General features: G+C 40.4%; 1 protein-coding gene across 8 annotated transcripts in view; it reads left to right on the top strand.

The window, feature by feature from the left end:
- Positions 1 to 12,611, top strand: part of odr4 (odr-4 GPCR localization factor homolog) — a 97,230-nt gene that overhangs the window by 27,076 nt on the left and 57,543 nt on the right. For all 8 annotated transcript variants that reach the window (XM_059647853.1, XM_059647854.1, XM_059647851.1 and 5 more), the window contains 2 exons: positions 500 to 606; positions 2,988 to 3,024. In XM_059647853.1, the coding sequence (XP_059503836.1) occupies positions 500 to 606; positions 2,988 to 3,024 (144 nt within the window). The remainder of the gene's footprint in view (positions 1 to 499; positions 607 to 2,987; positions 3,025 to 12,611) is intronic.

Genomic DNA, 12,611 nt, shown 5'->3' with positions numbered 1-12,611 from the left:
TGTTTCAGTTATATGGACATTGGTGAGACTACATTGGAGTACTGTGTACAGTGTTGGATTTCTTATTTAAGAAAGGCCATAAATGTGTTTAGAGGTGGCTTACTAGTCCAGTAGCCTGAATGAGAGGGCTGTCTTATGACGAAAGGTTGGACAGCTAGACTTGTATCCACTGGGTTAAAAAAAACCCGAAAGAAGTGCAGATGCTGTGAATCAGGAACAAAAACAAATTGCTGGAAAAGCTCAGCAGGCCTGGCAGCATCTGTGAAGAAAAAAAGCAAAGTCAATGTTTCGGATTCAGTGACCCTTCCTCAGTAACTGGGTTCTGTGATGTGGTTATTCTCATCAACATATAAAATATGGCAATAGCAAACCACTAGTGCTTCACAAGCCTGTACCTCTTGGCTGACAGCCTTAAGTGTTCAGTTATGAACCAATAAATGTAAAACATGAATGTTAATTTAAATGAGTAATATCACTTCTTGTAATGGTTGTGTTTCAGTTGGCAACTGCAGTTGAAACTGCTGTAGCAAAGGAAAGACTCTGGAACTTTTCTGAGGAAGAACCAGCTGAGCGAGTTGTTCTCCAAGTCTATGCTGATTCAAAGAAGTATCCTTTAATGGTTAAATCAAGGAACATTTTGTATAATAAAGTGTACTCCTGTCAGAATGTAAGTTTTTTTAAAAAAACCTACAAAGCAAACTTGTTTTTCAGATGCTTCTCAGTTCCCATTTTCTGAAATTTTCATGACGAGAAATGTGTTTCCTTCCACGGGTTTCTGCCATTTGTGGGAATTGTCAGCTAAGAGTAAAATAAAATCCCTTTTATGTGACAATATGTTGTTCTTGCAAGAATGGAAAAAAAAGTGATGACACCACATTGTGGAGGTAGGAGACATGTTGTTTGGGTGAAAAACAGCTTCTTTAAGGAAAGTATGAGGGAGAAGAGGTGCTCTGCTAAGGAAATGCAATTCCCTTTCTCAGGTAAAGAGAAGTCCTGATTAGGAAAAGTGATGATCTTTGAGTCATCATGTTTGTTGGTTTGAGAATGGAAGAGAAGGCTTACTGAGGTGCAAGAGAAAGTTTTGAATGTAACAAAGGAAGATTCCTGGGAATTTGCTGTTAACTGATCCTCACTCCATGGTAAAATGGTACTCCGAATCACAAGTCCTAATCTTGATATACAACTTTTGGTACCTTCTTTGAATTGCTTCTGAAATCTGCCTTATTAGTTGCATTTAATAGATTTGTCAACAATTTATCTTCCATAAGTGTTAACTCTGAAAACTTGCAGTCTGATTACAAAATGTGCATTATTACCATGGACTGAATCTTCATTTTATTTGGCTAAGTACCAGGAGCATCGAGTTTCTTGGAGGGCTTCTCGTCACAAGACTGAACAAGATTTTTAGCTGTATCTTACCAAGCGCAGCTCAATTACTGCCTACTCCACCTCTGTGGTGCATCTTTTTTGCCCAATTCTCGCTCTATCTTACCATGCGCTGTTGATGAAAGAACTTATTACTCAATGGGTATCTGTCAAAAGACCAGCATCCTGGCATCTGCACAATAATTAAAGACCACTGTGCACCTAGATGAGCACTGACATTTAGAAGATGCCTAAATGACACCCATGTTCCTCTTCTGCAATGTATTCCTATTTGTACACACAAATTTAAGCTTTCCATGTGGCAGAGTGTCTCAGTGGTTAGCACTGCTGCCCCACAACACTAGAAACCCAGATTCAGTTCTACCCTCAGGCGATTGTGCAAACTCCAAACAGACATTCTATGTGTCTCCAAGATAATAAAATGTGAGGCTGGATGAACACAGCAGGCCAAGCAGCATCCCAGGAGCACAAAAGCTGACGTTTCGGGCCTAGACCCTTCATCAGAGAGGGGGATGGGGGGAGGGAACTGGAATAAATGGGGAGAGAGGGGGAGGCGGACCGAAGATGGAGAGCAAAGAAGATAGGTGGAGAGGGTGTAGGTGGGGAGGTAGGGAGGGGATAGGTCAGTCCAGGGAAGACGGACAGGTCAAGGAGGTGGGATGAGGTTAGTAGGTAGCTGGGGGTGCGGCTGGGGGTGGGAGGAAGGGATGGGTGAGAGGAAGAACCGGTTAGGGAGGCAGAGACAGGTTGGACTGGTTTTGGGATGCAGTGGGTGGGGGGGAAGAGCTGGGCTGGTTCTGTGGTGCATTGGGGGGAGGGGATGAACTGGGCTGGTTTAGGGATGCAGTGGGGGAAGGGGAGATTTTGAAACTGGTGAAGTCCACATTGATACCATATGGCTGCAGGGTTCCCAGGCGGAATATGAGTTGCTGTTCCTGCAACCTTCGGGTGGCATCATTGTGGCAGTGCAGGAGGCCCATGATGGACATGTCATCAAGAGAATGGGAGGGGGAGTGGAAATGGTTTGCGACTGGGAGGTGCAGTTGTTTGTTGCGGACTGAGCGGAGGTGTTCTGCAAAGCGGTCCCCAAGCCTCCGCTTGGTCTCTGATTCTATGTGTCTCCATGGGTTTCCTCCATGTGAAGCGGTTTCTTCCCACAAAGATGTGCAGGTTAGGTAGATTGGCGATGCTAAATTGCCGATAGTGTCCATTGATGTACAGGCTAGTTGGATAAGTCCTGGGAAGTGCAGACAACAGGGATAGGGTAGGGGGTGGATCTAGGTGGGATGCTGTTGGAGGGCTCATATGGAATTGATGAGCTGAATGGCCTGCTTTCACACTATGGGGATTCTGTGATGCTAGGCAATTCATAATAAACTGTATTCCATTGGGAGCCTGTGGTTTAACTCGATGCTTCATCTCTTGTGATGTGGATCTCCAAAACCAAAATTAGTCTATATTTATCAAATTGTAGTGAATTACGAATAGTAGAACAATTTACAAATTTAAATCACAGTCATAAATAATTTATAGAATTTGTTTTAAAAATCCACTGTATTGGTCAAATGAACCAGAACTTATCCTGAGCTGTCTGTATATAGAATGAAGGTGCGAGCCTATGATCTTCAGAATCCACAGGTAAGAATAAGATGATGCAGTTCGAAGTAATCTAATTCAATTAGAGTAATATTTCAATCGTTTAAGCACCAAAATATCACTTTGTCATTTTTGTTGCTGAGTAAAAGCAACTTCATATTATCAGGAAATGACTGTACCTATTATTTTTCTTAAATTTAACTCTTCTGCCTAATGTATTTATCATTAGAAATCCAACAGATTGCTGGGAGGCTTTGAAATCATTATGGAAACTTAGTCAATGAAAGCTTAGGCTCTGCACTTGCATCTATGCTTTCAAACTTGCCTCTAATGTTTTGCTGTTTAATTTGATCAGCCAATTGTTGTCATCTACTGCCTACTTACAAGGCATCACAGCAGACTGAAATTCAACACAATGTTGCTCAGGTGTGTAATTGGCAGAACATTGGATTCACCATTACATGCTGTTCGTTAAAAATACCACTCACTGTATCAAAGCATAAAATGTGCTTCAGACGTTCCTCACATTTTTTAGATACTTTTCCTTTCCAAGGTAATTTGAATTGACCAGTTGAGTTTTAGGCCTGAGTATGTCTGCCTTTGGTCCATTTGCTGATTATTGGCTGATCAGATTAAACATCATGCTCATATGGTTGTTCGTAACAGTATGTAAACACTTTGCAAACAGTCTAAGATCATGTAATGCAACATAGAATTTCCAAAGTTAAATGTAATTCCATGATTGGGCAGACCTGATTGAACAATCCTGCAAGTGTCAACAGCTGTTCTAACAACCAAGATACTTGGTTCAGTTCATAATATAGGCCCTTTACACTTACTAGAAGCAACATACATTCATACATCGCAATCTGTTCTCAGCAAACCAAAGGAATATGTTCAAGCCTGAAGATCCTGATTATTCTTCCCATAGCAACACCTCAGCCAGTTAGAGTTGTGTTGCCAACAATCAGGATTTGTTTCTCCTGTAGTATAAATTGTGATCATTTTAGAGTTTGGCATTCTCACATGATATGTACAAACAGAGTTTGACATCACATCTCCTCGCAGCAATACTAAATCTTTTTATAATAGCAATAGTTTCTGGAGAGTAGACACAAAACCTATTGTAGAATATCAAGGCCACAGTACTAATACATAAGCCAGGGATGTGACAATAAGAAGTGTTATCTCATTCTCTAACAAGCCCTACATTGGCTATCTTAATTTGAAACTTCATCTATATTTTAAAATTTTTTTAATGTCATAAATCCATGAAGTTGTTAGAACAGTGATTAGAATGTTTTTGTTGATCTTTGGGATCTGACTTAGAATTCAGATGAGGCAAAGTGGCTGAAAATCTCTGTGAAGATGTGATATGCAGTACTTGATTTTGGGGGACTTCAATACAGATTAAGATATTGTGGCAATTACAAAGACGTGGCCCAAAGAAGGGAAGATTAGCGATCTTCATATTTCTGGCTATAAGTTAGTAAGGAAAGATAGGGGCAAAGGGGAATGTGGTGAGTAGCAGCCTTGATCAAATAAACTATTATAGCTCTTCGTGGGATTCATGTATACAAGAAAATCAACACCAGAATTTGTTTGGTTACTTCAGGGAGCCAGTGATATAGTGGTTATTGAAACTGGATCAGTAACCCAGAATTCCAGGCTAGTGCTCTGGGAACATGGGTTCAGATCCCTCCATGGTAAATGTTAAATTTTCAATTGAATAAAAATCTAGAATTGAAAAGCTAGCTTAATGATCACCATGTTAATTGTGTTTAAAAAAAGAAAACCTATTCTGTTAATGTCCTTTAGGGAAAAAAAAATCTGCTGGCCAGCGTGTGATTCTAGATCCATAACAAGCCCTTCGAAATGATTTGTTGACAAATAGTTACAAAGTTTAAAGAAAGGAATAAAGCCAAATATTGACCTAGGTGTTGGAAACGACAAATGCAAATGCAGCCCTGTTAACCTTGCAACATCCTGCTTATCAGCCTCTGGATGCCTGTGCCAAAATTGGGAGGAGTGTCACACAGACTAGTTAAGCAATAGACACGCATAGTCAAACTTACAGAATCATATATTACCAGACAATGTTGAAGACACCATTGTCACCATCCCTTGGTATATCTTACCCCAGTGTCAGGATTGATCCATCAGAGGTGGAGTACAATGAAATACAGTTAGGAAGGAATATCCCTGGGAGACCACTGTGTAGACCAACACTTGCTGGAAGTACTGAGGATTACTGTATACTCTCGATGAGGGACTTCAAAATTAGTAGACCCTCTGAGATAGCTAAGTCCAAAGAACATAGTTGCTAGACTCTGCTTATGGCAACTGGTGAGGAAACCAACAGAAATAAGAATCTACTTTACCGTTCCCTTATAATCTATCTATTACAAATATGTATGTCCACAGCAGTGTTGCTAGGAACGATCACTGTACAGTACTTGTGGAGACAAAATCCCCCCTTCTATTGAGAATGCTGTCTTTCGTGTTTTGTACCACTACCACTGTGATAAATGAGACAGAAGTCAAAGCTGGGTATCTATGAGGCATTATAGCCATCTTTTTCTTAATTCATTCATGGAATGAGCATGTCACTGGCCAGGCCAACGTTTATTGTCCATCCCTAATTGCCCAGAGGCCAGTTAAGAGTCAATTGCTTTGCTGAGAGCCTGGGGTCACGTAGATGAGGCCAGGAAAGGATGGCAGATTCCTCAAGGACATTAATGAACCAGATGAGTTTTTCTGATAATTAGCAATGGATTCATAGTCGTCCTTCAACTCTTAATGTTAGATCCTTTATTGAATTCAAATTCCAGCATTGGCCATCTCGGGTCCCTAGAGGTCTGGATTAATATTTTAGTGGTATTACCACTAGGTCATTGTCTCCCTAACACCATCTGCTGCAGCAGAATTATGTTCAACCATGATTTTTAGCCTCATGGTCCGACATATTCCCTATTCGACTACTACCCTCTAAACAAGATACCACCCTTAGTTCAATGAAGCATGCATGCAGAAAAAGTTAAGAGCAGCACAAGACTTAACTAAAAAATGATGCATCAACTTTCTGAAGCTACAGTACAGAACTAGCATGCCAAACAGCAGAAGCAGCATACAATAGAGAGGGTTCAGCAAATGATGGTGAGTAATTAGAAAACTAACAGGAAATGAAGGCCCCACAGATGTACTCAGTTTCAACTCTGAGAAGACCATTAGTGCAAAAGACAAAGTTAACATATTTACAGCTATCCTTCACCCAGAGATCCTAAATGGATAAAAACCAAAAGAATTGCATATGCTGTGAATCAAAAGCAAAAATAGAAATTTCTAGAAAAATGCAGCAGGGTCTGACAGCTACTGTGTAGAGAAATCAGAGTTAACATCAATGACCCGCAACCATAACTCTGATTTCTCCTCATAGATGCTGTCAGGCCTGCTAAGCTTTTCCAACAATTTCTATTTTTGTTGTTGGTGCTAAATGGATGATCCATCTTGGCCTCTCCTAACGACCTCAGCATCACACCTCATTTAATACCTAAAAGTGGCTGTAGGCATGAAAAACAACAAGAGCCAATGTGTTCCGACAACATATCAGCAATAGAACTGAAGACTTCTGTGCTCCAGAACTAGACGTTACTGAGCAATTATCCAGTCAGAACTAATAACGTGTGAACTTGTCATTTACTGCATACAGCAGGGACGTTGTTATTCCGAAGCTGTGCATTCTGTGAAAGCTCAAAAGAGTCTCAATAAGCCCATAAGCACTGGCTGAATACACAGCAATGTGACGTGACCAACCCTTGAAGAGACACTGTCCCAGTTTGACACGTTACCTACACTACGCAAAGGGTGCACCCCTAGCTAAATTTGTTCCAGTAGAAAGCTTCAAAAGATCTCCCCACCAATGTAGAAAATTGTGAACATATGTTCTGTGCACAAAAAGCTGGACAAATCTAACAGTCATTTAGCGCCGAGCAACTTACTCTTAATTCTCAGCAAAGTGATGCAAGAAATCATTGATAGTACTGTAAAGTGGCATTTGCTTAGCAATAATCTGCTAACTATTGCACAGTTTGAGTTCTGTCAGGGCTACTCGGCTCCTGACCTCATTGCAAATGTGGACAAAAAGGCTGAACTCCAGAGGTGAAGTGAAACTGAGTGGCCTTGGCATCAAGGCGGCTTTGGAGTGAGTATGGAGTCTAGGAAAACTAGAGTCCACAGGAATCTAGGAAAAATCTCTCCATGGTGGTGTTGCACCTAGTCAAAGGAAGGTGGTTGTGGATTTTGGGATGTCAATTGTTTCAGACCCAGGACATCAGTGCAGCAGTTTCTCAAGATAGTGTCCTAGGCCAAACCATCACCAGCTGTTCTATATATTTCGCACTATTCAGTGACACCTGACATGCTGAGATAGCTAATATCTACATGCATAAAGACCTGAACAACATCCAGATTTGGTCTGACGAGTGGCAGTCACCATTCACTCCAAAGAAAGCATTTAGCAAAGACCAACTCCAACAAGAGAGAGTGTAGCTATTGTTCCTTGAGTTCAATATTGTTAGGATCACTGAATCTCTGCCAGCTTCCTGAGGGTTACTGTTGACCAGAAACTAAACTGGACTAGCCATATAAATACTGAGGCTGCAAGAACCAGGTTGGTGGCTGGGAATACTGCAGCAACTCACTTTGTGTCTCCTTAATACCTGTCCACTATATACAAGGCACAAGACAGGAATGCGATGGAATAATGCCTACTTGCCTGGGTGGCTCTAGCTCTAATATCAAGAGGCTTGACACCGTCCAAGATAAAGCCATCTGCTTGTTAGCAGCAGTGAGTACCTTCTACAAGATGCACTCCAGTAACCGACCAAGGCTGCTCTAACAATGCCTCCCAAACCCATGACCTCTGCCACCCAGAAGGAAAAGGAAAGCAATTACATGCAAGCACCACTGTCTGAAAATTCCCCTCCAAGTCTTATACCAACCTAACTTGGAACTGTTACTGAGGAAAAAGTGAGAACTTCTTTCCTAATAGCATTGTTTCCTCACATTCCTACAGACTGCACTGGTTCAAGTAGGTGATTGACCACCACCTTCTCAAGTTCCATTAGGGATGGGCAATATATACTGGCCTAGCCCATGACACCCATGAATAAATTTTAAAAAATAGGAGCAGTAGAGGAGCCATTGCTATGGATCACCAAATAATTTGGAGGAGTTAGCAAAGCAAATTTGGATACAAATTACAGTAAGGTGCAAGAACTGTAGTGATGATGAGGATCCTCAGGCATCCTAAATCACACTGGGGTTAAAGCAATGCGTGGAGCACAGGTTGGGAGCAAGTCCTGAAATTGTTATGCAAGTCAACAAAGTAGGAGACGTTTTTGGATCTTTTTCTGGCACGAGGGACAGTTGGAGTTTGTTTGTGTAGGATGATTTGAGGAATATTGAATATAATACCCCAAATTTAGAAAAGTAGTGGGAAAAAACACAATTAATAATTATAAATAAAAGTTTTGAATTCAAGAAATTTGGAATTGGAATCAAAAATTGGCAAGCAAAACAGAAATTAAACATGGGAGGTATTTTCAAAGGAGGCATTCATCACGTACATGTTAGACATGTTCAAATATAGGGGGGAAGCCCATGCAAAGCCAGGGGTCCCTGGTTGAGGGGGAAAAAAAAGAAATAAAACCAAAAGGCAGTTTGAAACGTGTATAGTACATATTAGTTGTAGGAGAGAACTATGTTGAAAAGGAATGAAAGAGACATATGAAGATTAGAAATTCAGAAATCTGTTGAAAGATCTAAGTAAATGGAGTGGTTACTGAATTAGAAACTAAAATAGAAGTAGAGTGCATGACTGAGGTATTTATCGAACAATTTGGATCCGCCTTTAATAAAGAAAAGGTTGCTCCCAGTGTGACTGTCAAGGAGATGGCAAATAAAATATTACAAAAAAGATAAAGGTTGGTATTCCACAAAATAGAAAAATCACTAGCTCCATATGGGATGCATCTTAGGTAACTCATGGATATAAGAAGCGAAATTGCAGGCATTCGGATCTGTTTTCATAGTTCACCTTAAATATTGTTGATGCCAAAGCACTGAAATATTGAGAATGTTACAACAGTTTAAAAATGGAGGGATGCAGTCATCTTAATGTCACTGTAAAAACAGACCTGTAAAAAATGTTATCAGAGAAGGTAGGAACTGCAGATGCCGGAGAAATAGATAACAAGGTTTAGAGATGGATGAACACAGCAGGCCAAGCAGCATCTTAGGAAGATGCTGCTTGGCTTGCTGTGTTCATCCATCTCTACACCTTGTTATCTCTGTAAAAACAAAATGTTATTGGCATCGAAAAATTTATAAACTAATGAAAGAAAGTCAGCAAGTTAAGGACAAATTTTATCAGAAAAGGTTCACCAGCCTAATTTCTGAACTGAAGGAATTGTCTTATGAGGAATGTTTAAAAGATTAGGCCTCTACATCCTGAGGCTCAGAAGAATGAGAGGTCATCTTATCGAAACATACAAGATTCTGGAATGTCTTGTTGGAATGTAAAATAAGCCCACAGAGTCCGCTATCCCATTGCCTGGTCACCCTTTACTTACACATGAACAGTTCTGCCTCATACAGAGTCTCTGACACTCACTGTCTTTATATATTAGTTAGGGCTCCCATATCAGACCAGATTAATAGCTCAATCAAGGAACACATTTTCTCTGAGGTCACCTGATTGACCGCATTACAGTCATTACAGTGTAGTTGCTGAGGGGATGTTTCCTCTTGTTTGGTAAATGATTTAAAATTACATGGTTTTCATTTCATATAGAAATAAGGAGGAATTTCTGTTCTCAGAACATCTTTGCTGTTTAGAATTTTCATCTACAGAAAGTAGTGGAGGTTAGGTTATCAAATATATTCAAGGTTGAACCAGATAGTTGTTCAACAAAGGAGTTCAGAATTATGAAGGACAGGCAGGAAAGTGGTATTAAGGCCACATTCAAATCAACCACGATCTTATCAAATAGCATAGCAAGGCTCGGTGTGAATGACCTACTCCTCCTCCCTGTCTCTTCCCATCACATGAGTTATTGTGGGTAAGACTGCTGCACATGAAAGTATGCTGGCAGCTGATTTGGTAATAATTTTCAAAAGTGAATTGTTAAATACTTGAGGCATGAAAATGTTAAAGAAAATGCAAGTCTGGAGTGGGGCTAGTTAGGTAATTATTACCATAGGGCTGACTGAAACTAGTCTGATGGGGAGGTGATGAAACAGTGGTAATGTCAGTAGGCTAGCACTCTGCAACCTAATGTTCTGGGGGCATGGATTTGAACTCCACTGTGGTAGATAGCTAAATCTGGAAATCTAATGGTGACAGTGTAACAATAGTTCTAATAACCCATGTGGTTCTCTAGCCCTGTAGGGAGCGAGATCCTTACCTGGTCTGGCTTGCATGTGACTCTTAGCTGCCTTCAGGAATAGCACAGAGCCAATCAGCTCAGTGGCATCTAGGGATGGGCAACAAGTGCCAGTTTTGCAAGTGATGCCCACATTTCATATAAGAATTAAAAGGAAAAGATGAATTGATTGATCTCCTCTGTGCTGCATCATTCTGTGATTCTATGTAACACAGACACTTTGTTGGAATGACACTGCCGTTATCTGGCTACCCTGCAAGTTTAAGTTTTACAAAAAGAAAATATGTGAACAGTAAAGAAATTGTTCAAACAGCCACAAATGACAGTAAATGGGTAGTAAACATTAAGATTAGCTTAATAACAGAAAATACCAGAATGCCAGAAATATTGTATGATGTACCTGTGAACGACTGGTTAATTTTCCACCATTTATTGGCAACATTGTTGTGCGTTTAAATCACATGTTTGCCCATTTATGTATAAATTATTCCTGTGTGTCTCTGACACCGACTGCTAGCTGCCAAAACAAATGAATTAGAAAATATGAAAGCGCCAGGGGTTGTACACCTTGAACGTGTTTTGATCTCTAAGATCACCCATTAACTTAATATTGTCTCAAATTCAGCCTATGCTGAAAGAGAATAACCTGATTTTTCCACAGACAAAGTGTACATAGTTCTGGTTGGACAACTATGTGCATATTGCTTTGTTCATTTGATCATATACATTCTTATTCAACACTAGTTCAGTCTTGACTTGGTTTCTTACCTCTCAGTCAACACGTGTAGCTTTAAGCACCACTCTAGTGATTTGAGAACATAATCTAAGTAACATTAAAATACAGTACTGAGGTTTTGGAGAACTATTGGAGGTGCCAACTTTTAGATTAGCTATTAAATCAATGACCTCCCTTTATAAGTTTGTGTAAAACACTCTTTGATAATGCTCGAAGAAGAGTGGAGGAGTTTTGGTTGTTTTGGAACGTTAGCTTTCAATTACCATTACTAAAACTAGTTATTATCTGATGTATGTGGATCCTTACTGTGCATAAGTAGACTACTCTGCTGTGTTTACCACAACAGTGAGCATATTTCAAAGAGAGTCTAACTGTAAAACTTATTGGAATATCCTGAGCACGCAATAGACTAGACAAAAATGCAGGTCATTCATTCCACTTCCATTTACAGATTTATTGACTTTGAATTTTGCTGTTATGTTATTTTGATTATTTTGTCAATAATTGGCACCAAGCAATATTATAACTTTAAAATATATCACTTACTGTGTATGATCTCAGCTTTGCTTGATGCTGAGACATCTTCAAATCAATTTTCAAGAACTTGCAACTCTTGATTAACCTTTCCACCATTTTTTGGGGCACCCATCATCCTCAGTTGGCAATATTTCACTGTTCCTTCAGTATTTCTGTATCAAGCAGCTCACCACTACCACCACGTCAAGCATAACTGGGATGGGTAATAAATCCTCACTCAGTCAGCGAAGCCGATATCCCATTACTGAAGAAAAAGAATTAGATACCCCTTTCCCACCAATCATGAAGCTTTTGGTTCTTGATCTCTCAGCTAAGCCTAACACTGTTGCTTCGTTGTAATGTGTTTAAATCATATGTTTTCCTATTTATGATTAACTTATTCCTCTTTGTCCCTGACATCAACTGCTAGCTGACTGCATAACAGTGTTCTGAGGACAGGTCACCGGACCTGAAACGTTAGCTCTGATTTTTTTCTTGACAGGTGCTGACAGACCTGCTGAGCTTTGTCAGCAATTTTGTTGTTGTAACACTGTGAAATATCACCCATTGTGACGTCCTCAGTAGTATAGTGGTTAGTATCCCCGCCTGTCACGCAGGAGACCAGGGTTCAGTTCCCCACCGGAGAGGCTGTAAACATTTTAAGGGTGGCACAGTGGCTCGGTGTTTAGCACTGCTGCCTCACAGCACCAGACACCCGGGTTTAATTCCACCCTCGGGCGCCTGTCTGTGTGGAGTTTGCACATCCTCTCTGTGTCTGTGTGGCTTTCCTCCGGGCGCTCCAGTTTCTTCCCATAGTCCAGAGATGTTCAGGTTAGGTGGATTGGCCATGCTAAATTGCCCGTAGTGTTCAGGGATGTGTAGATTAGGTGGGTTATAGGGATGGGTCTGGGTGTGATGTCTGAGGTCTAGTG

The sequence above is a fragment of the Stegostoma tigrinum genome, chromosome 8, assembly GCF_030684315.1.
Source record: "Stegostoma tigrinum isolate sSteTig4 chromosome 8, sSteTig4.hap1, whole genome shotgun sequence".
NCBI classification, from domain to species: Eukaryota; Metazoa; Chordata; class Chondrichthyes; order Orectolobiformes; family Stegostomatidae; genus Stegostoma; species Stegostoma tigrinum.
Note: the sequence above shows the minus strand (reverse complement) of the source record. Positions and strands in the feature narration are given on the sequence as shown.